General features: G+C 47.1%; 1 protein-coding gene and 1 non-coding gene across 16 annotated transcripts in view; one reads left to right on the top strand and one right to left on the bottom strand.

The window, feature by feature from the left end:
* The window catches only part of MYH10 (myosin heavy chain 10), a 195963-nt gene that overhangs the window by 132777 nt on the left and 38338 nt on the right, over positions 1–24848 (bottom strand). For 2 of the 15 annotated variants that reach the window (XM_067021824.1, XM_067021825.1), the window contains exon 3: positions 21635–21724. In XM_067021824.1, coding sequence (XP_066877925.1) covers positions 21635–21724 — 90 coding nt within the window. Of the gene's footprint in view, positions 1–2283; positions 2555–3465; positions 4159–21634; positions 21725–24848 lie in introns of those variants that run through there. The other 13 variants (XM_067021828.1, XM_067021835.1, XM_067021834.1 and 10 more) reach the window with 11 other exon arrangements.
* TRNAG-GCC (transfer RNA glycine (anticodon GCC)) lies at positions 19707–19779 on the top strand. Its single transcript has one exon. It is a non-coding gene; the product is annotated as a tRNA-Gly (tRNA).

The raw sequence follows: 24848 nt of genomic DNA, 5'->3' as shown, positions 1-24848 counted from the left end.
GGTCCACAGGAGGGCCTCTACATTCCTATTGATCAATAGGACACGAATGGTCCCGACCCTCACTGTAAGCTTCAGCTTCTCCTCCACCACCAAAAGCTAACCATTCCTTCAAATCCTAACCCAACGCCACCCTTTCAGAAGTTCTCTTCAGGTCAACCTGGCAATTTAATCCTTATCCTTCTCCTAACATTTTGTGCGGCTCTCCTGGCATTCTTCTCACCCTCCCTCACCTCGGTACCAGAGGACTCAGGTGGTAGGTGCTCAAATCCTTGCTTAGTTGACAGTCCCTGAGGCCAGTGAAGATGTTTTGTTCATCTTAACTCTTCACTTGCGGTTGCCAAATATGCTTTATTTTTTTCATTCCGTTGTACATTTGGTACCTAATCTTGATAATGCTGGTATTTAACAGGGAACCCTCTCCCAAACGCTTTGCCTTTCGGCAAGGATAACACTAGAATTTTGAAAACAGCAGATACTGTTGTTATATACCACTAATCATGGCCAGGCACTATTCTAAGCTGTTTATGTATGTATTAACTCTTAATCCTCACAACAGCCCTACCTGGTAGGTACTATTAATACCTCCATTTTACAGATGAGGAACCCAAGGTTCAGAGAAAGCCAATAACTGGCTGGAGGTCACAGAGATAACAAGGAGCAGAGCTGAGTAAACTCACTTCAGCTCCAGAGCACATGCTACAAGGATGGAAGGTGAGAAGGAGAAAACTTTGAAGGGCATGTAGTACACTACATATTGCCTCTCGATCAATTATCAATCATGGCTTCAAGAGTACAGGCTCAGGGAGTTCCCTGGCGGTCCAGTGGTCAGGACTCTGCGCTTCCACTGCCGGGGGCCAGGGTTCGATCCCTGGTCTGGGAACTAAGATCCCACAAGCCGCCAGAAAAGAAACAAAAGAATACAGGCTCGGCCAATGAACGCACTAGCACAATCTAGCAAAGGCTTTGTATTTTATAGAAAAAAAAAAAACAAAAAAAAACCTATACTGGGGAATAAAAGGAATAAATAGGAACATCTTTGCAACAGACAGAATCTGAAGGTTCTTGGTGTCATCTGAAATAACTGTCTAATTACAGTTGAATCATTGATCTGTGCACAAATTAGCTCCCTACAGAGCCAAAGCCCCATCCCCTTCATTTACTTTTAGATACACACACACCCCAGAGCTCCATCTCCAAGGCCATTTTAGACTCTCAATGAAATATCACCCATGAAACTTCTCGACTGCCTCCCAGCACCTACTACAGGTACAGGCACAGGAAAACAGTTTTATGAATATCTTTCATATAAAAAGCCAAACAAAAATGATGGGTAAGGGATCCATATGATAGCGCATCTTTCTAAGATGGATAAGCTAAAAGAGAAGTGTCCCGATTTGTGTAACGCTACCACAGAGGTCACTTACATTAGAGACCTGCAAGTCTGTTCATTTATCAGAATTCTGTTCAAACAAATGAGCAGAAGTACAAACTAAGTACAAAAGGACACTATCGCTATTCATGGCCCAAGCCACCTCTGTGAATATCTTTACACCGTGTTAAATGTTTCGGAACCGTGGTGCCGACACCAGGAATTTTTATTCTTCCTATATGACAAGTAAGTACATCTTCCGCTGAAGCCTATAATCTTTCACCATACAACGTGCCCTTCAAAATTTCCTCCATCTCACCTTCCATCCAGCCTGTCTTCATTGAAATGATTTCCCTACGGAGCTCAAATAAAAAGCCAACCTCTCGGGTCGCATCCCTTTGCAGCAAAAGCTAGTGCTATATCACACAATTACACCATATGCTTTCTCCAGATAAGGACGAGGAAGAACTGAATTTAAGATGCAGAAGTAAGGAGCTGCATAAAATGGCCACTTTTCCTGAGTCCGTGACAGACAGGGCATACTTAAACATCAAAAGCATGGAACTGAAAGAGTAATTAATAAAGGTGGATTGATGAAGAAAATGAAACAATAAATACATTAAAGTTTTCCAGAGTGAGATACTATCAAGAATAATTAAGCCTGACTCAAAGAATTCTCAGCTTCAATGTTAAAAACAAAAATCTCAGCAAAGCCGAAGTATTATATTTGGTATTATATTATTCAGCGAAAACAGCAGTCTTTGTTTCATTTGCAGTCGGGATCTACCCTGCCTGCTTTCCCTTACCCCACCCCACCCCCTTCCATCCACCGCAGTGATCTCGAAGGGAACTGCAGAGGCCCCAAGGAACAGAGATAACGGTCATAGGCAGAGGCCACATTACCCCAAACTCACCAGCTGAGCTCAGACCAGAGTCGCCAACCTCCTTCCCAAGGCCCTAGTTCCCAGGCAGGCCAGGCTGGGAGCCTCGCCGGTCCCTGGGCCGCATCCGCCCACCGCAGGCCCACAAAGCCCCCGCGGACGCTGGGACTCCGCGCCTTCAACTTCCCTCCGACCCCATTCCAGGCCGATTTTATGGGATCAGGGTGTGACCCCCACTGCAGAAGGCCAGGAAGAGACTCCGCGCCATGCCCAGATCACTTACACAATAAAGGGATCCCGAGGCGAGGGCTGACCCTCCCCCCCCGACCGCCCTGCTGCAGCGCGCCCCCGCCACATTTCCCGCCTCACCCCCCCCAAACCGCCCGGGCCTGGCCGGGCGTCCAAACCCAGCCCCCGCCGTCCCCAGAGCGCCTGGGAAGACGTCCCCCCAGCTCTCCCGCCCAGCTCCCCAGGGACCAGCGGAGCCCGACCCTCCCCAAGCCGGCGGCCGGCTGCTGAGACCCTCACCCGCCGCCGCACGCCTCCTGGGCCGTGCGCAGCCCTGCCCTCCGGTCCCTTCACCCCGCAGGTCCCGGCGCGCTGCCCGCCTTCCGAGCCCTTGGCGAACCCCTCACCGCACTCAGGATGCCGGACCCGGCCTAACCCACCCAGTGGCCCTTCCCGTCCAGCGCTCCCCCACCCCCAACCCGGATGGCGCTTTCCAGCCCGCCCCAGGACTCCCTCCCCTCCCGAGGGGCAAGCACAGGCTCGCGGGACCCCCGGGGACACCCACCAGGGCACGAGGCCCCCCAAACCCCGCGCCCCACGGATCCCGCACGCCTAGCACCAGGTCAGCACATGCCCACCCGCAGATCTCCATCCCCAGCCCCCCAGGGGTCGTCCTCCCGCACACCCAGGCCCTAATCCCTGCAGGGGTCTCACTCTCAAGTACCTCATTCCCCGCCCCTCCAGGGGTCTCTCCACCCACTAGGGTCCCGTTACCCACCCCCAAGGTCCTTCCTTGCACGAATCTACGGCCCCTGCAGCCGTAAACCCTCCGCCCAGAACCCCTTCTGTCTTCCCCAGCTCCCGCTTCGGCTCCGTTCCTGCCCTACACAGCCGCCCGGGCCCCCAGCCGGCGATCCTTTCCTCCCCCACAAACCGTCCCCCGGTCCCCGGCCGCCGCACTCGGACCCGGGAAGCCGCACCTCTCACCTTCAGCCGAAGATGGTGGCGCCGGCGCACGTCCCCAGCCGCGACCACAGATCCGGCGCCTCAGTCCAAAACCCACCGCTGCCTCCGCCGGGCTCCTTTAGCACTGCTACTCCGGACTGCCCCACCCCCTCCCACCCTCATTGGGCCAGCTCCACGCCCGTCACCACCGCCCCCAGACCCACTGGTCCGTTTGCGCGCCCATCTCCAAGGGAAAACGTTAGCAACCCGAAAGAAGCTACCTTCCCGAGGTCCGCTCCCTCCACCCACCTGAAATGATGCTCATTGGCTCCCGCTCCCAGCCCAGGCCGCTGAGGCCCCCATCTCATAGGCTGAGCCGCACGCCCGTCAGAGATTCTGGGAGGTGCGGCCGGGGCAGTCGCGGGCGATTGGCTGGCTCGGGCGGAGATAGACAGCTGCGTTTGGCTGGGCGCCCCGCGATTTCGTGGGGCAAAGGGTGCAGACCCCGCAGACGACCTCGGCCGTGCGGACCGCGGGGCAGGTGTGCCACGGCCGGGACCCCGAGCTCCGCCTGGAGGCGCCTCGTCCTGGCGTCGGGCTGCGGGGGCAGCCCAGTCAAGTGCCTCGCCGCCTCCTCTGCCTGTCACAGCCGGCGTCTCCCGCAGCGGGACCGGCTTCCACCGCGGAGTCGCGGGCCTCGGGCCGCGGGCGCTGCCTACAGGGGCGGGGCCGGAGCGCGGTCCAGAGGCCTTACGTCACTCCCGGGGCAGCTGGGCGGGGGGCGGGCCGCGGCTCGGCGGCTCACCTGCAGTGGGGGAGGGGAGGCAAGTCTCGGGCTGCTGCTCTGCCCATGCGCTCCGGCCCTGAAGCCGAAGCGGCTTCAGTCGGCGGTCCGCGCTCCCGCCACTGTCGCGACCACCGGCTCCGGGCTGACCCTCCCCGGGCCCGGGCTGACCCTGCCCAGGCCCGCCGAGCGGCGGCTGCCGGACAGCTTCCTCCGCTGCTGCGGTTTGATGTTTGAAAGGGGAGACGCCTCCCTACCCAGACTCCTGGCTGGGCTGAGATTCCAGAAGATTGAGAAGCGAACCACCCTTGGAGAGAAGTCTTGGGAAAAGGACTTAACCTCATTCATTCGTTCGTTCATTCATTCAACAGAGCTCCCTACTTGAGAGGGGCTATGAGCAGGTTCTGTAGAGCTGTCTTATCCCCCAGGGCCTATTAACTTTTCAAAGGCCTTAGAAAACGTTTGAGACCTGAAGAAGAAGAAGAAAAAAAAAGCTCCCAAATAAGGAAAGGGAACCAAAAAAAGCAAAGTTAATCAATATTTAATGAAACATCTGCAATATCTAGTCAACTGCAACATGACCCTTAATTAATTATATATTAATATAATAAAGTTTAAGTCACAAGTCACAAAATGATTTATTCTTACAAAAACTGAAGTTTATCCAAATCTTTTCAAAAAAATTTTACAGCAAGATGTAGTTATTTCATGTTGGGGTGCATTTTATTATTTATGATGTAAGTGGCTAGACCTAGGAAACTTCCGGTCTGGTAAAATGTGAATAAAGGAAAAAACAAAACAAGACAGGAAACGATAAGGAGCGGGTAGTGCAATTCAGAGAAGATTTCACGGCAGCTGAGTGCAGAGTCCCTCCTGGGGAAGTCCGAATCAGGTCCTGTACTGTCCTTTGTCCTAGGGCATCTTGTCCCCCACCCCCACCAGCCTCCTGGAGTAAGCTGCCCCCTGTCCAGGTGTCTTGTGACTTGGCTCCAGGGAGTCTGTCCTCCTTAATGCAGCCTGCACATGGAGTACAAGTTAACTGTACATAGCATGTGAACGGTATTCCTCTTCTGAATTAAAAAAAACAACAACAGGGCTTCCCTGGTGGCGCAGTGGTTGAGAATCCGCCTGCCGATGCAGGAGACACGGGTTCGTGCCCTGGTCCGGGAAGATCCCACGTGCCGCGGAGCAACTAAGCCCGTGAGCTATGGCCGCTGAGCCTGTGCGTCCGGAGCCGGTGCTCCGCAACGGGAGAGGCCACAACAGTGAGAGGCCCGCATACCGCAAAAAAAAAAAAAAAAAAAAAAAAAAAACAAACTTTTTAGAGAACACCAAACACTCCATCTCTAACGCCTGAGTCTCAGCTTTGCCAGCCCCTGAAGTCATTTCTGAATGCTTAGAGCATTCACACACAAACAGCCCCATCAGCCACCGAGTCTGTGGTTTCCCATAATTTTAAAACAAACTCAGTGGACCATCAGAAGAGGAGGGCAGGAAGCTCACCAGAATTCAGCATCACAAAGATGTCAGTCTTGAAGAGAAATCAATAATAAAGAGACTGTCTCCAGGAATTCTCTGGCAGTCCAGTGGTTAGGACTCTGGCACTTTCACTGCGGAGGCCCAGGTTCGATCCCTGGTCCGGGTAACTTAGATCCTACAAGCTGCGTGGCATGGCCCCCAAAATATAGAAACTGTCCCCAAATGCATCTCTAGCCATGGCATCTCTGCAGCCCTTGGGCCCTACATTTTCAACTGTCTGCCATAGGTCCCTACCTGGATGGGGGGGACAACTGCAAAAGCAGGAAGCCCCAAACCTATTTTCTTTCCACTTGCACTTCATCCCTCCACCCAAACTCTTTCTTCCCAACTTCCCTTTGTCTGTTAATGAAACCAGCCTTGAAACCTCTTTGATTCCTTCCTCTCCCTTGCTCCCACATCATGTCCCCCTCCACCTCAGTCATCTAGCCAGCCAGGCTCAGAATTCTGACTCCAGTCTCACCCCATGTAGCTCCATCCCTGAACCTCTTGCCATTTTGATCAGGAAAATGCAGGATTTAGGACCACATAGACCTGGCTTTGAATCCGTCCCTGCCACTTACTAGAGCTTTAATCTTTGACAAATTCCTTAACTTCATCTCTAAGAAGAGGATATGGAAGTTCCCTGGTGGTACAGTGGTTAAGAATCCACCTGCCAATGCGGGGGACACGGGTTCAATCCCTGCTCCGGGAAGATCCCACATGCTGCAGAGCAACTAAGCCCGTGTGCCACAACTACAGAGCCCGCATGCCACAACTACTGAAGCCCACACGCCTAGAGTCCATGCTCCGCAACAAGAGAAGCCACTGCAGTGAGAAGTCTGCGTACCGCAACGAAGAGTAGCCCCCGCTCGCAGCAACTAGAGAAAGCCCGCCCACAGCAAAGAAGACCGAAGGCAGCCAAAAATAAATAAATAAGTTTATTTTTAAAAAGAAAAGAAAAAGGATACAAATATACATATACCTGAAGGACTCATTCAACAAATATGTAACAGGATGATTTACTGGGGGGAAAAAATGGCATTATGAATATATAGATTGAAAATTGTCCTTTTTTACTAATCTACAATTTCATTACAAAAGAGTGAGAAATCTTTGTCCTCTCTCCATAGTAATTTTTGCTGGCAGTCTAGGCTGCTTTTACCCCCAAAAGAAAAAGGTCACAGACCACTGTTTTGCAGAGTCTAGGTCACAAGTCCAAACTCATTCCCTCAGGGCTGTTCCAGCCCATGAACCTGTTTTGTTCTAAGCTGTTTTGTTCCGTCTGTACAGTGCTGATATGAAGCATTTTTTTTTAATAAATTTGAGTGAATTCCAACATTTAAAAGTCAAGAGCTATCCAACATCATTAGCCATTAGGGAAATGGAAATCGAAACCATAATGAGATACCACTTCACTATTAGATGACTATAATCAAAAAGGCAGACAATAACAAATGTTGGCGAGGTTGTAGAGAAACAGGGCCCCTCAGTCATTTCTGGCAGGAAAATGGTGTCGTCACTCTGAAAAATAGTTTGACAGTTTCTTAAAAGTTAAACATGAATGTACTCACATGTAACTCACAATTCTATCCTTCAGTATCTACCAAAAAAACAACAAAAAAAGATATATATGGATACAAAAACTTGCACACAAATGTTCATAGCAGCATTATTCATAATAGCAGAAAAAAATGGAATGCCCAGGGCTTCCCTGGTGGCGCAGTGGTTGAGAGTCCGCCTGCCGATGCAGGGGACATGGGTTCGTGCCCCGGTCTGGGAAGATCCCACATGCCGCGGAGCGGCTGTGAGCCATGGCCGCTGGGCCTGCGCGTCCGGAGCCTGTGCTCCGCAACGGGAGAGGCCACAGCAGTGAGGCCCACGTACCACAAAAAAAAAAAAAAAAAAAAGGAATGCCCACCAACTGGTGAATGGGTAGACAAAATGTGGTATACCCATACCATGGAATACTATTCAGCAATAAAAAGGAACAAACTACAGATTCATGTAGCAACATAGATGAACCTTGAAAACACTATGTTCAGTGAAAGAAGTCAGACAGAGAGACCACATAGTGTATGATTCCATTTACATGAAATATCCCCAAAAGGCAAAGCTATAGAGACAGAAAGTACAATAGTAGTTGCCTGAGGTAAGGGCTGGGGTGGGGAGGAGGAGGACGGCACAGGGGTTAACAGTAAATATACATGTGGGATCTTATTGTGATGATGAAAATGTTCTAAAATTGCTTTATGGTGAGTTACACAACTGGATAAAGTTACTAAAAAGTCACTGAATATTATTCTGTGACTTACATGATTTAAAAACTATACCTTAACAAGTAATGTTTTAAAAATATAGAAAAAAGAGTTCTCTCATGACAATCCAGATTTCTGGTTTCCCTTGAAAACACAAAAGATCTGGAAATTCAGCGCCAATTCGCTGATGCCTTAGCTGCTGCTCATTTTCAGACAAAGCTTGTGTTCTAGAGCGTGCCTCAGTCACCACTACTCCCTGTTGTCTCTGGAAGCCAACCTGCTTTATTCATTGACATTCTTTTCCGGGTCTTTTTAGGCATCTATTTGCGTTTTCAGTCTCTGTCATGCCTGTCAAGGGATTTCACGTCAGATCATTCCAGAGAGATAAGAGAAAGGGTGGTATTTTTGAGTTAAAGAGCTATTTCCCTGACAGTGGTGAAGGAGGAGGAGATCTGGGGTGTCCATGAGAAGGGGCCCCCTTTCAACAAGATTCCTTTGGGGCAGACGCTATTGTACTGAGCCCCTCACAGCCCACCCCGGGGAAATAATTCCTGACTGACAGGAAGGGTCAGTGCTCAACTGGGGCATTTTGAAACAGAAGGGAGAACAGTTAAAAATAGAAAACTTCTAATGATCTGAGAAAGAAGGAACCTTCCAGAATTTTCTTGGGCCCCTTAAGCTCTGGAGTTTTGGGGGGAAAAGAAAAAAACAGAAGTTTCCTGAAAATGACTAATTTAAGACTTCTCACCAGCCACGCAGGATAAGGCTAACTCAGATTTAATTTGATTTAGAAAAACAAAAGCACGATAGTCCTTGCATCCTAATGTCTTAGAGCAACTTGTACCTGTGAGAAATGCTTACTGTCTTTTGCATCTAGGAAGAGAGCAGGGGTTTTTAATCTGGAGTCTGTGGAAACCTAAAGAGTTTTGGGGGTTTTATAAAGCCTCAAATTGTATGCAAAACGTATTGTTCTTTTTTCTCCCCCCCCCCCCGCCCTGGGGAGAAGCTGTACAGTTTTTAGTAGATTCTTATAGAGGACTCTGATCCAAAAAGACTGCAAGAATGCGATATGGGGCTTCCCTGGTGGTGCAGGGGTTAAGAATCCGCCTGTCAGTACAGGGAACACGGGTTCGAGCCCTAGTCCGGGAAGATCCCACATGCCGCGGAGCAACTAAGCCTGTGTGCCACAACTACTGAGCCTGCGAGCCACAACTACTGAAGCCCACGTGCCTAGAGCCCATGCTCCGCAACAAGAGGAGCCACCACAATGAGAAGCCCGTGCACCGCAACGAAGAGTAGCCCTCACTCGCCGCAACTAGAGAAAGCCCGCGTGCGGCAACAAAGACCCAATGCAGCCAGAAAAAAAAAAAAAAAAAAAAAGAATGCAATATGGCATGATAAGTACTACATTATGGGAAGTACAGCAAGATCCAGGGACACATAAGGGACACCTAACCCATAATGGTGGCAGGAGTGGGGGTGGGGGAAGTTCCAGAAAGTCTTCTTAGAGAAAGTCATTTTGAAAATATAATCTGAAAAAATAAGGCATTAACCAGACAAACCGAGGAAGAAAATACTTTCAGAGAAAAATAATACGTAGAAGAGAGAGTACAGGGCTTTCCAAGCTCAGAAAGAAGTTCAGAGCAAAGCTACCCCAAAGTGAACGGAGGAGGCGGAGGAGTGTGAAATAAGGGATTGAGGAGGTAGGTGGGGGCCGGATCGTACATGTAAACCATGAGGCGGAATTTAGATTTCATCTGGAGGACAGCGAGGGAACTATGCGAGAGTTTTCAACTGAAGAGTAAAGTGACCAGGTTTGTGTTTTGGAAGCATCCCTCTGGTCATAATGTAGAGAATGGATTAAAGTGGGGGTCAGGGCAGGCCAGTTAAGAGGCTGCTGCCACAAACAGTCCATCTGAGAGATGATGGTGACTTGGTGTAAGCAGCCTGGAAAAGATGTGGTCAGGCTGTGGTGATAGCAATTGCAAAGATTAACTGAGATACTTAAAGTGCCAAGCCAACGTATGAAGATGTTAAACTGCCTCAAACGTGTGTGAGGATATCTGCAAGTGCCTAGCAGAGTATAAGTTGATTCCCTTCCTCCACTTTCTCGTGGCCTCTTGAATAAAAATAATCCCTCACTGTACCCTGTACACACCTTTATCAAAGCACCTATAAAAACCCCTTGTATGTTTTTTTATCTCCATCCCTGTATCCTCCTTTGAAACGAGTGCTGTCCAAGAGAAACAGAATGGGAGCCACCAATGCAAGCCACATATCTAAGTTGAAACTTCCTAGGGGCTACATTTTAAAAGTAAAGCAAAATAATTGAAATTAATTTTAAAAACATATTAACCCAATATAAAAAGAATATTACATTTCAACATGTAAAAAAATCACTAAGAGGCTAGTTCGCATTCTTTTTCTTGTGCTAAGTGTTCAAAATCTGATGTGTGTTTTGGATCTACAGCACTTCTCATTTCAGACTGGCCACATTTTAAGTGCTCAAGAGCTACACGTGTCTGGTGGCTACCACAGTGGACCCCACAGTGCTAGACTGTGAACTCCCTGCAGGCAAAGTCAATGTTTTCAGCTGTATCCCCAGGAGCTAGCTCAGTGCTTGATACAGAACAGATGCTTAACAAATGCTTGTTGAAGAGAAAGATGGAAAGATGGAAGGATGGATGGATGGGTGGATGGATGCGTGAGGAGATCCCTTCCCGCTTTCCAGGTGTCATTTTCAGCTGAGCCTGAATCCCCATCAGGACTGCAACAGTGGAGGATAATGGGCTGCAAGGGCAAGGATGCAAGGAACCGAAGCATGGGCAGGGAAAACTGATACCAGGAAACGGTGGGAAGTCACAGCATTGGACTAAAGAACAGAATACTTGCGGCAGAAAAGAAGGTGAGAAGTAATACCGGAGGTTCCTGGAAGCTGACACTGAACCCTATACACATCTGGGGATTCCCAAACTTCCAGTGTAATTTTCATCAGTAAATATTTAAGGAACAAATGAAAAGAGAGTTGAGAGGACGAGGCAGCAGGAAAAAGACAAGGAAGCAAAAAGAAAGGGAAATGTTAGCAAAGTGATAACAACTGCTGGTGTGAACGCTGGCAAATAACAAACCATAAGCAAGTTTCTTAGAGGGTCCAGGTTGTCTTGATGGAAAGAGGAACAGGTCACCGGAGAAGTCTGAAGTCTGGTCAATGGTTAGAGATAAAAACAGGGTCACTGGTCTCAGAGTATCTGTGGACCCTGGTGGATCAGACCTGGTGGGAAGAGGGGGAGTCACATTTCGGTGCAGAGAACCCCAGTTTGAAATCAAGCCTGATTGCTATTATGTGACGCAGCATTATTGCCACCTCGGCCATAAGGAGCCAGTCCTGGTTTGCATTGGTCCTACTCACTAGGTGAAGAGAAAATCAAGAAATTGCCCTGGATTTGCTAAAAATGGATATGACTCTTCAGGAAAAAAAAAAAAAAGCATGTGGGCATCTCATTGGAGGTTGTTTTAAAAATCCAAATCAGTCTATTCTTGAAAGATATATTTTATCAAAGGCTTTTTGTTGTTGTTGTTTAAAATAGTGGTCCCGGGCTTCCCTGGTGGCGCAGTGGTTGAGAGTCCGCTTGCCAATGCAGGGGACATGGGTTCGAGCCTGGGAAGATCCCACATGCTGTGGAGCGACTAGGCCCAGTGCGCCACAACTACTGAGCCTGCGCTCTGGAGCCCGCGAGTCACAACAGCTGAGCCTGCATGCCGCAGCTACTAAGGCCCACGCACCTAGAGCCCGTGCTCCACAACAAGGGAAGCCACTGCAATGAGAAGCCTGTGTACCACAAGGAAGAGTGGTCCCCACTCGTGGCAACTAGAGAAAGCTGGCGCACAGCAACGAAGACCCAACGCAGCCAAAAATAAAAATTAAAACATTTCTAATAAATAAATAAATAAATCCCAAAATGTTAAAAAAAAAAAAAAATATATATATATATATATATATATATGAGGTGGGGACTTACCCAGCAGTCCAGTGATTAAGACTCTGTGCTGCCAATGCAGGGGGTGTGGTCAGGAAACTAAGATCCCACATGCCATGCAGTGTGGCCGAAAGATTAAAGAAAAAGGTAGACAAACAATGCTAACTGGAAGTTATATATACACACATAGACCTCACAAATAGCTTACCTATAAAGGTCCTCTCTGATAGACATACAGGTACCTCTACACTTAGGAGCATTTGCTCTGTACATCTAAGCAAGAGAAATGTGAAGGGATAATCTCAGTATTCGAAGTGCATCTCCGTGTCACACAGGGCCTCTCACAGTAGGTAGTATGGTACCACAGATAAACGTCTGGACTCAGCAATCAATTAAATTGGCTCTACCACTTACAACTATGTGACGCTGGCCAAGTGATACAATCTCTCAAAGCCTCAGTGTTTTCATCTGTATAACGGTGATGACGATGATGATAGCACAGATTCCACGGGATTATTTCAAGGATTAAATAAGAGAATATTTGCAAAGGCTTGGCCCAGCATTTGAATCCTAGAAAGTCTTGTCAGTAGAATCTAGCTATCCTTAAGTGCTCAAACTGGGATCAGATCAAGTCTCTGGACCCAACTACCAATTTACAGAAACTATAGAGGACAGAGGAACATGTTAAACCATACCAGAGGAATGTAATCAGCAAAATCCAGACTGTGGGAAACACCACAGGACAAACAACCTGGTTTCTTCAACAAATAAATTGCAAGGAAAAAATAAACAACAACAAAAAGATGAGGCTCTGCTGTAGGTTAAAAGAGATTTAAAAAACACATCAACCAAGTGCAATGAAACCTTTTTTGGATCCTGATGCAATGAAACCTTTTTTGGATCCTCATTCAAGCAATAGAACAAATTATAATAATGTGTGTGTATGTGTATAAAATAAAATTCAGGAAACAAATAGAAATTTGAATGTTGACTGAATATTGTATAATTATGAATTATTGCTAATTTTTTTATGTGTGGTTATGGTATTGCGGTTATGTGACACTAAAGAGTCCTTTTATTTTTGAAATTTACACTGAAATATTTACAGATGAAAGAATACAGTGTCTGGGATTTAATATACATATATATATATACACACGTCCCCCACCCCACCCCACACCGCATGGCATACGTGATCTTAGTTCCCAGACCATGGATTGAACCCATGCCCCCTGTAGTGGAAGCATGGAGTCTTAACCACTGGACTTCCAGGGAAGTCCATGGGATTTATTTTAAAATGGCATAAAAGAGGGGAAGTGGAGAGGGTACAGATGGAAGGAGTTTGGCCATGAATTGTTGAAGTTGGGTGATGGGTACAAGGGAGTTTATTATCACTTGTCTTAGTCAGTCAGGCTGCTATAAAAGAAGTCCATAGGGCTTCCCTGGTGGCGCAGTGGTTGAGAATCCGCCTGCCGATGCAGGGGACACGGGTTCGTGCCCCGGTCTGGGAAGATCTCACGTGCCGCGGAGCGGCTGGGCCCATGAGCCATGGCCGCTGGGCCTGCGCGTCCGGGGCCTGTGCTCCGCAGCAGGAGGGGCCACAGCAGTGAGAGGCCCGCGTACCACAAAAAAAAAAAAAAGAAAAGAAAAGAAGTCCATATAATCGATAGCTTATAAACAACAGAAATTCATTTCCCACAGTTCTGGAGGCTGGGAAGTCCAAGATCAAGGTGCTGGCACATTCAGTGTCCGGTGAGGGCCCTATTCCTGGTTTATAGATGGCTGTCTTCTGACTGTGTCCTTATGTGGCAGAAGAGGGAAGGAGCTCTCCAGGGTCTCTTTTTTTTTTTTTTTTTTTTTTCGGTACGCGGCCCTCTCGCTGCAGTGGCCTCTCCCGTTGCGGAGCACAGGCTCCGGACGCGCAGGCTCAGCGGCCATGGCTCAGTGCCCAGCCGCTCCGCGGCATGTGGGATCCTCCCAGACCGGGGCACGAACCCGTGTCTCCTGCATCGGCAGGCGGACTCTCAACCACTGCGCCACCAGGGAAGCCCTCCAGGGTCTCTTTTACAAGGGCATGAATCCCATTCATGAGGAGTCCACCCTCATGACCTACTCATCTCCCAAAGGTCCCACCTCCTAACACCATCATATTAGGGTTAGGATTTCAACATATGGATTTTGGTCCCCCCAAAATAACATTCATTCCATTGCATTACTGGTCTCTCTACTTTTGCATATCTTTGAAATTCTCCAATAACATAAAATTCAAAAATTATTTTTGTTGATATGATTTCTACTGGAAAGGCTAGATTCTAAGGGAAAGTAAATGAAATCCTAGAAAAAATAAGAAATTCCTCAGGGAATTCCCTGGCTGTCCAGTGGCTACGACTCTGTGCTTTCACTGCCGAGGGCCAGGGTTCAATCCCTGGTTGGGGAACTAAGATCCCCCAAGCTGCACAGCACAGCCAAAAAAGGAAAAAACAGAAATTCCTCAGCTTGATTTTCACAATATTGTATAATGTGATCTCAACCTACCTTCTCAAATTCCTGTCTCCTGCTCCTTCATTACAGCTGCTTCTCCTAATAATCACCTCTCCTTGGCCTTCTCCATCTGTCTTGCTTTTTTCTTCTGGCCATCTTCTCCCCTTTGCCTATGCTATTGTATTTTCCATTGGAGGGCCCTTTCTCCACAAATCCACCTGGACAAGTCCTCCTCCCAGGAGGACTTGTGTCAGGGAGCCTTGTTGAAGCTCTTCAGTTTGAGAAACACCACTGGGGACCTCAAGCAAAGGCCCCTGTTCTCCTCAATTTTAGGCTCCAGTTTCATAGTTGTGCAGTGTTTTTGGCATGTTCGGAAAGGGTGGTCCCTGCTCTGCCTTTGAATGTTCTCATGAAAGATTTCCTTATTTCCTTCTATTGAAAACACTGATGGGTGTGAACCCACTGATAATAACACTATTTTCCATACCAGGTATTTGAGAGTTGGCTGGCGGGAAGCAGAGGGCCTGCCCAGGAACCCAGCTTTCTCAAAGGAGCTCCAGACCTGCATCTGCCCTTCAGACAGACATGTGGGAATCACAGAGTCTAGACCTTTATGGATGGAGGAGCCTGTAGAAGCTGCCTAGTCATCATTTCACAGATGAGATAGCAAGTCAGGGACTTGCCCAATAGCACAGAGCAAATCAGTGCAGAGCTAGGATTCAGACCTGAGTCACCTGCCCACTCTCCATACAGGATTTTCTGTGTGTCATCATTTTCAGCCGCGGCAGTTTTGTGGTGCACCTACTGTGTGCAGCACTACTGCTGTGTGCGGAGAAAAATAATACAGGGCATCTCAGAAAGGGTTGTAGAATTCAGAAGATGCTCGCGTGTTTAGGCAGGGAGTGAGGAAGAACTCACGGAAATAGCGCTGGTTCTCAGCTTGGACAGAAGAGGGGAGAGGATGGCACAGGGTATCAAGATAACGGGGAGATAGGTCTAGAAGCCTGAGGGAGATTTAAGTAAAGGGATGCCCATTCTTCCCCCAAAGCATCTATTCACAAATCATGGAGACATCCAGTTACCTTCTCTTCCCTGCAATGCCTGACAGCCTGTGAAAATGCCTAATACTTTTTCCAAGTCCCCAGCTGATGGGCCAGTGGCTCTTGGCTCAAGGCCAAGCAGGTCATATCTAGATAACATCCAGCGTAATGATTAAGCAGAGACGTTTTGGAGACACAGCCTGAGTTCAGATCCCAGCTCAGTAGTGACTTGACCTTGGATGAAGTCAAGTCCTTCCTACTTGTCAGGGTCATGGCATGAGTTCAGGAGCTGCTGTACGTAAAGTGATAAGCACGGTGCCTGGCACACGGGTAACCGCTTAGTAAATGGCAGCTGCTACTCTGGTACTTTGCTCCTCTGTCTCCCTCGTCCTGGCTGCTGAGTCAACAGGAAGTTGGCCCAGAGACAAATGAGCTCCCCGGAACATACCTGGAGTCAAGACCTATTAAAAGTTTCTCTCTCTTCATGGCCACATCTTTCATTTCGGGGAAAATCTGGAAGAGCTAAACTGGGAATGGAAAATTTGCATCTGACAAAAGGTATGTGCAAAAAAAAAAAAAAAAAAAGGTATGTGCAAACACATGTTTGCCAATGAGGTCAAGGTTTCAAAATACCCCTTCTCTGACAGATGAGTCAAGACCCACACAGTGGTCTTACAATTCACCGCACATGACGGCACATTCTCTCCGCGACTGATAGGGTCGTTTGCCAGGAGTTATATTGGAAGGAGTTACTCATTGGAAAACGTGGCTGCATTGCCCAGACTGAGAGCTGAACTTGGACTTCCAGGGATTTCACCCAAAATAAGCTGAATTCCTCAGTTATAATTGTCAAAGAAACACAGCCAAGGAATCTGTGTGCCAGACCAACGCCAGCTCCTGGTGGGAAAAGTGTGGGTCCAGGCAGGGATGCTCACGGCTTTGAGTAGCAAAGCACAAGGCACTGGGCTCTTCTGACCCTCACGGCATTTAGTCACCGCCCAGGACTGTGGCCAAATGGTTGTCACTCATCCTTTTCCTTTGAGATTTCTCTTTTCTTACTGTTTCATAAGATTACTTATACCCCTTGTTGTTATTTATCTTGTAAGCTCCTGTGAGGGCATGGATGACACTTTATATTTTGCTGAACCCCCCCCCACCCCCCCGCCAAATCGAATCCAGAGTCTACTACAGAGAAAGACTGTAGTTGTTCACAGACAAAAGATTCACATCCCTAGTATATTAGGAGCTTCTAAAAATGGAGAAGAAAATAATCAGTAACACCACAGGAAAATGAGCTAGAGATATGAATAGATCATTCACAGAAAAAAAGAAATGAAAACAGTCCCTAATCATATGAAAAAAATGCCCAAACTCACTCATAATAAGAACAACATAAATGAAAACTACACAGATGTTATTTCCAACCTATCAGATTGGCCCAAACTCAAGGTTTACAACACACTCTTGGCAAGGTTGGTGGAGAAACAGGTACACTCCGCATTAGCGGGGAACCATGTTTTATTATGTAAGAGTCTATTGCATTTGTACACTCTTTAACGAGCGTATTGTTTGTGTTCGTGATATGTGGAGGCCCCTAAAACATGGATTCTGGAGCAGGGACCCAGGGTGGGAATCCTTTTACCGAATTCTAAGGAAAGTTCTGCTTTGGAGTCATCTCCAATGAAAAAAGCAAGGTGGAGAAAAGTATGTGCAGAATATAAGAAAGGATGTATCTTTTTTTTTAATCACAAAACTTAAGCCATACTTTATTATTATTTTTTAAGTATCTATAGGGAGAGAAAGGAAATAGAGTAGAGTCCCAAGGATAGAAGCTGGACTTTTCTAAATAGACCTTGTCTGGTAGGTATGACTTTGGAACCATGTAAATATTTTATATAACTAAAACAAAATTAAAGTTTAAAAAAAGGGTCTTGGGGCTTCCCTGGTGGCGCAGTGGTTAAGAATCTGTCTGCCAATGCAAGGGACACGGGTTCGAGCCCTGGTCCGGGAAGATCCACATGCCGCAGAGCAACTAAGCCCGTGTGCCACAACTGCTGAGCCTACACTCAAGAGCCCGCAAGCCACAACTACTGAGCCCACTTGCCACGGCTACTGAAGCCCGCGCGCCTAGAGCCCGTGCTCCACAGCAAGAGAAGCCACCGCAACGAGAAGCCTGCACACTGCAACAAAGAGTAGCCCCCGCTCACTGCAACTAGAGAAAGCCCGTGCAGCAACGAAGACCCAATGCAGCCAAAAAAAAAAAAAAAACCACCAAGCAAACAAATAAATAAATTATTTTTTTTTTAAAAAAAGCATCTTCATTGAAAATCTACAGTAAGTGGGAAAAAAAAAAATGAACCGAACTCTTTATCCAATTTGAGGCATAACCACACAAAGTATTCCGAGGGACCTGAAAGCATAGAAACTTGCGTGCACGTTCCTAGTGCGATAATCGTAAGGACAAAGAGAACTGTTGGAAGGAAGGAACGAAGGGGGGGAGGCGGGGAAGAAATCTGGAACCATCTTCAGTAATCATGTTGCTGGTGATAGGGTTGATATTGCTATTCTGACACTGTTACGTGTACTCTGTGGGTTAAACCTGATGAGTAATTGTGTTATATTGTCAGGAACCAGGTGTTTCCGTATAGGAGAAAGCAGGCATATATGTAAGATAGATGAGGTGAAGTAAACACTTTGCAGTACTGCATTTGAACCGGAACTTGCGCAAGAATTGATGAAAATATTCTGTCATTTAAAAAAAGTATTTGCTAGCTCTGCCCATGGAAGAAGCCTAGAAACAGTAGACACCCCTAGAGCAATGAGCACCCCTGGAGGCTCTATACTGTGGTCTACAAATGCTATCAAACATAGGCTCCTCAGGGAAGTGGCTAAGTCCAGGTCTGAGACAGGAAATATACAAGATGAGCTTGGAATATCTTATCATAACAGAAAGCAAGGAAACAAAATATCAAAAACTACTAAGTTATGACAAAAGGACATCGGAGTTAATGTGAGAGGCTCCCTCTGGCCAAATACCGGAGCCACAGCTTGTGAATCATAATTATAACAATGGCAATGAATCGAAACATATTAAATATGTTTAAATACATGAGTTCACAATGATTAAAACAAAAAAACAAATTCATGGGCTACCTTTGAAGAGGGCAAGGGAACAATCTCATGACTTAGGAAACAAGTAAATAGACGTTAAAAAAAAATCAAGCATTTATCTTGCCTTTCCTATATAAACTGTAACTGCAGGATAGCCAAAGAATTGACGAGGGAAAAGTTCTTTCCCTTAATAAATGACAAAGGAATGGTAGAATTGGAATGTCATTGCTTTACAACCCCCTGCAAATATTGGAGCTAGACAATAATCGTCAGTGGATACTAACATCATAGAAAGAAAACCAACCTGACATGGTCCTCCTGGTGGAAGTACAGAATGCAACCTCTGAGTTGTCCAAAAAAAAGGAAATCAAACCCAAATCTGGGGCTTCCCTGGTGACGCAGTGGTTGAGAATCCGCCTGCCAATGCAGGGGACACGGGTTCGCGTCCCGGTCCGGGACGATCCCACAATGCCGCGGAGCGGCTGGGCCCGTGAGCCATGGCCGCTGCGCCTGCGCGTCCGGAGCCTGTGCTCCGCAACGGGAGAGGCCACGGCAGTGAGAGTCCCACGTACCACCAAAAAAAATAATAATAATATACAGGTAGAACAACTGGGGGATTTGAATACTCATTAGAGGTTTGATAAAATTAAGGAAGTATTGTTAATTTTTTTTGTTGTGATAATGATATTGTGGTTTTGTTGGGTTTTTTTAAAGAATCCCTATCTAGAGATACATGCTGATATATTCAAAACAAAGTAATATGATGTTGGGAGTCATTCAAAATAATCTGGGAGGAGTGAGTAGCATTACTGTTGAAACAAGACTGTGTATGAGTTAAACTGTTGGAAGCTGGGTGACAGGTCATGGTCGGGGGTGTCCTCAGACTCTTCTCTTTTGCTTATGTTTCAATTTTCCATAATAAAAACTTAAAAATAAGTAAGATTTAAACGTGGTTTTAATTACAAAAATAGTGCATGCTTTTTGAAAAACATTAAAATAATACAGGCGTGTAGAAAGTGAAAGATAAAATCTCCTTAACCCCTGGCCCTTGACCTCAGCAATAATCACTACCAACGGTTCAGTAGATTCTGTGGTAAGATTTTGTGTTACTAGGACTTCCCTGGTGGTCCAGTGGGTAAGACTCTGTGCTGCCAATGCAGGGGGCCCGGGTTCGATCCCTGGTCAGGGAACTAGATCCTACATGCATGCTGCAACTAAGAAGTCTGCATGCCGCGACGAAGATCCCGCGTGCCGCAGCTAAGACCCAACACAACCAAAATAAATAAATAGATAAATATTTAAAAAAAAAAAAAAAAAGATTTTGTGTTACTGCTCAGTCATTGTCACTATGCTACTCTAAGGCGAGAGTACGCTTCCTCACCCTGTTGTGCTCAGGCTTAGCCATGGAACTTGCTGGACCAAAGAACAGAGATTCTTTAAGAGCCAGAACATGGTTTTCTCTTCTGCCACGATGTTCCAGAAAGTTCGATCCCAGAGTGAAGACCACAAAGCCACAACCAGCCCGTGACACCCTGGTGTACATAAGTAAACCTTTATCGTGGCAGACACTGAGATTTTTACAATGATTTAGCACTGGGACACAACCTCACCCGTCCTGACTGACACAATATCCTTCCAAGCCTTTCGTTGTGCATGTATAAAATAGTTTTTTCCATGAATATTATACCTATGACTCTTCAATTTGCTTTTTTAAAAAAAACTCAATAATGTATCATGGGTATTTGAGTCTCTTTGAAATAAAACCAATCTGAGTTCCCAAAGGCCCCAAAATAGTTTCCTAAGGCCAGAGATTTCTGTTTCTTTAAAACGTGGGTCAATGGAGAAGTTCTCCCGGAAAAAAATTCATGCGGGAAGCAAGCTGAGTGGGTCAGAGTGTGAATTCCAACATTAGCGCCCTCCTTGTTACTGGAGTATAATTGGCAGGGGATCTGCATGATTCCAAGGCTCTTCCTGCTGGAGGAAGGCAGGACATCTACGAGGCTGTTAAAGTGCCGGTCTTTCTCTTCGTGCTCTTATAGGCACTGCCTGAGGTTGGAGGCAAAATCCTGGATTTCCTCAACAGCTTGGAGTCAGAGGGCTTTTACTGCTATTCTGATTACAACTGAAGTGCTGGGAGAATTGAGCATTTAGTTTTTCGGTTATACCATCAGACTCAATCAAATTGGGTTTCCTCTGTCTGATAGTGGCACCTCCATGCTTCCAGGTCCACAAACTGGAAACCATCCTCCACTCTCCAGACCACTAGCATGTGAGCTCCAAGGGGACAGAGATCTGTCTTGTCCACTGCCGTGTGCTCAGTGTCTGCAATGCTGCCTGACACATAGTAGATGCTCAATAAATATTTCATCAGTGAATGATTCTAAGCACTTGCCAAGTCCTCTGACTTCTCCCTCTATAATTTAGCTTCAACCTGTCATCCTTTCATTCCCATTGTTACTACCCATGGTGGTTTAAAGAGAGCCACCATTCTTGGCCAATACTCCCATTGAGATGTGGGGTGTATGTCCTCAACTCTTGAACCTCGGTGGAGTCTGTGACTACTTGAACCCATAGCATATGGTAGAAGTGATGGAGGTGCCACGCTCCAGGCCCAGGATTTAAGAGGCTGGCAAGTTCCACTTCCTGTCTCTTGAAACTCTCACGCTTACAGCCCTGGGCTGCTGGACAGGCCCTGAGAGACTGCATGGAGTGGGAGAAAGGCCCAACTGAGACCAGCCTTCCAGCCATTTCTGCCAAGGAGCCAGACATAAGAGCAATGCTCTCTTGGACCTTCTAGACCATCTCAGCCTACCAGCTGAATACTGTTGAGTGACTCTAGTTGGGTGTTCTGTCGAACAGAAGAATTATTCAGCTGAGCCCTGGGCTGGTCCAAACAATTGTAGCTGAGTCCAAATTCCTGATCTCCATGATTGTAAGATGTGATACTATTGCTGTCACTTGAAGCCATTAAGTTTCAGGGCGATTTGTTAATGCAGCAATACATTACCGCAACATTACCCTGCTTGGAACCTTATAACTTCTTACCTGGAAAACTGACTCCTACATTCAATCTCCTGCCATTCCAACCATGCTCTACACCACTCAGTTTGTTTTCTTGAAGAAGCTGTAGGAGTCCTGTTTAAAAAAAAAAAAAAAGAAAGTTATTGTCAACAGAATATGGCCCAATCTCTTTGCCCTGCCCCCACTGGCTTTCTAAGATCGCTCTTTGAACTCAACTTTCCAAGTTCTCCTATTCCTCCTATTTCTTATGTTCCAGCCAAATTCAAGCTTTGATCCACCCCCTCAACACCCCATAATTTTTATTTTGTTCATATAGTTCCTCCTCCTGGAACGTCCTTCATCTCATCCATGTATGTCCACATCCTCCTTGCCTTCCAAAGACATCCAAGAATGTCAATTTCCCTAGTGGAAATAATCTCTCTCCTGAATTTCCACATCATTTGATCTGGGGCTCTCATAAAATGTACCCTTTTCTGCCTTTTTAACATTATAATTTAAAACCATGTCTTTAACTTCCTCACAGACCAGGGACCCCTGGGAGGCAGAGTTCATGAAGTCTTATTTACTTATTACTGAAACTAGCAAAGAGCTCAGCTCTTGGTAGATCCTTAATAAACATTTGTTGGACAAACAGGAGGATAAATGGGTGAATTGGTCAGATACATCTGCTAGAACCACGTCACCGGGCCTCAGGTCCTGTCTCCATTTCTCAGCTCTGTTTTCTTCTGTCTTGGTTTCTTTCAGAGGCAGGCTTCGCCAGCTGGTGGCACAGATGGTCCCTAGCAGCTTCACACTTACACCCTACCGGTTTCGCACCCTCCACCGAAAAGGGTGCTTCTTTTTTCCCAATATTTCCAGAAAAAGTCTAGGCAGGAGGACTCACTAGACACAGAGGAGGCCTTTCCCTGAGCCAATCACTTCGGCTCTAGCTAAAGGGTTGGACTGTCCTGATTGTCCAGTCCTGGGTTTTCAAGAGACCCCAGGAGCTAGAGCTGGAGGCGGTGGTGGAGGGAATTATCCTAAAGGAAAATGACGGGGCTTTTAACCAAGGGATGCAGAATGGAAGTTGGAGAGGGAAGACAACAGATTCCACCCCGCCCATCCCGGGAGGAGCAACCAATCTCCGCAGAAAAGCAGTGCTTTTCCTCAAGTTTAGGGTTAGGTACCTGCTCTTTACTGGACCCTTTTTTTTTTTTTTTTTTTTGCGGTACGCGGGCCTCTCACTGTTGTGGCCTCTCCCGTTGCGCAGCACAGGCTCCGGACGCGCAGGCGCAGTGGCCGCGGCTCACGGGCCCAGCCGCCCCGCGGCATTGTGGGATCTTCCCAGACCGGGGCACGAACCCGCGTCCCCTGCATCGGCAGGCGGACTCTCAATCACTGCGCCACCAGGGAAGCCCAACTGGACCCTTTTAAAGAGAACTGTGCTGGGAATTCCCTGGCGGTCCAGTGGTTAGGACTCCACGCCTCCACTGCCAGGGGCCTGGGTTTGATCCCTGGTCGGGGTACTAAGATCCTGCAAGCCGTGTGGTGCAGCCAAAAAACAAACAAACAAACAAGGAGATCTGTGCCAACCAGGTAACAGGGTATCCGGACCCATGATAGCTCCACTCCACTAACTCTGTCCCCTCCCCCATCTCTGCTCCTTATCCAAACCGCCTTCCATTTGTCTCTGATCTGCCCTTCCTCACCAATCACGCCTAACTGTCGTCTTCCTGGGTTCCCTATCCCTCTTCGCATCCATGAGCATGAAACACAAGAGCTGTTTAACACCACTTCCCTGCCCAAGCCCACCTGTACCACCACCGCATATTTACATCCTTGGTCTGATGCTGGCCATCAGGCAGAAAGCCCATCTGAACAGTAAAGAGACAGAGCCCTGATGATATTGCTTGAGCTCCTGAAGCCAGCCATATCTCTGTTGTGGGTTGAACGGTGTCCTCCAAAAAGAAATGTTGAAGTCCTGGGACTTCCCTGGTGGCGCAGTGGTTAAGACCCCAAGCTCCCAATGCAGGGGGCCCGGGTTCGACCCCTGGCCAGGGAACTAGATCCCACATGCATGCCGCAACTAAGGAGACGGGGAACCATAACTAAGGAGCTTGCCGGCTGCAACTAAGACCTGGTGCAACCAAATAAATAAATAAAAATTTTAAAAATGATAGTAATTAAACAATTCCTTTAAAAAAGAAAAAAGAAATGTTGAAGTCCTAACCCCTAGCACCTATGAATGTGACTTTATTTAGACATAGTTTCTTTGCAAATATAATCAAGTTAAGATGAGGTTGTATGGGTGTCCTTGTAAGAAGATGGGAGTCCTTACAGGAAGAGGAGAAGAGATCTAGAGACAGATACATAGGGAGGATGCCATGTGATGATGGAGGCAGAGATTGGAGTGATGTGTCTACAAGCCAAGGATTGCTGGTGACACCAGAAGCTGAGAAAAGAATGGAACAGAACTTCCCCTAGAGCCTCCAGAGAGGGAGAGAGCTTCCAGAAGGAAGTAACCTTGTTGATACCTTGACTTCAGACTTGAAACCTCCAGAACTGTGAGGGAATGTTTCTGTTGTTGGATGCCACCCAGATTGTGGTAATTTCTTAGGGCAGCTGAGAAGGAAACCTACACTATTCCCATGTTTCTCCTTTACTCTCACACTTCTGCAAAACTCACGATACTTCTGACCCCTGACGCGTGAGGGCTTCCGCACACCAAGCAATTCTCTGACACCAGCGAGATGTCCTACAATTCAACTCAATTCTGACACTGTCTACCTGGAGAAAGCATCAGATTCCACAGGTTAAGGGCTCAGTCCTACAAGACTGTCCCCACCCCGACTTCGGATACCAATTTCAAGTCCAGGCTGTCACCCGAGCTTCTAACCAACTGGCTATAGGCCAGAGGTTCCAATGACTCCCTCCTTGAGTTAGATTAATTTGCTAGAGTGGCTCACAGAACTTAAACATTTTACCTCCTAGATTACTGGTTTATTATAAAAGGACATAACTCAGGAACAGCCAGATGCACAGGGCAAGTGGGGAAAGGGCTCAGAGCTTCCATGCCCTGTCTAGGCAGCCACACTACCAGAACCTTCACGTGTTCACCAGTCCAGCTTACCCAACACCGTCCTTCCGGGATTTTATGGAGGCTTCATTATGTAGGCATGAGTGATTAAATCATCAGCCATTGGTGACGGGACTCAATCTCTAGCTCCTCTGTCCTCCTTGGAGGTCAGGGGTGGGATGG

The sequence above is a fragment of the Kogia breviceps genome, chromosome 19 (assembly GCF_026419965.1).
Source record: "Kogia breviceps isolate mKogBre1 chromosome 19, mKogBre1 haplotype 1, whole genome shotgun sequence".
Taxonomy (NCBI): domain Eukaryota; kingdom Metazoa; phylum Chordata; class Mammalia; order Artiodactyla; family Physeteridae; genus Kogia; species Kogia breviceps.
The sequence above is the reverse complement of the archived record's forward strand: the minus strand, read 5'-3'. Positions and strand labels throughout refer to the sequence as shown.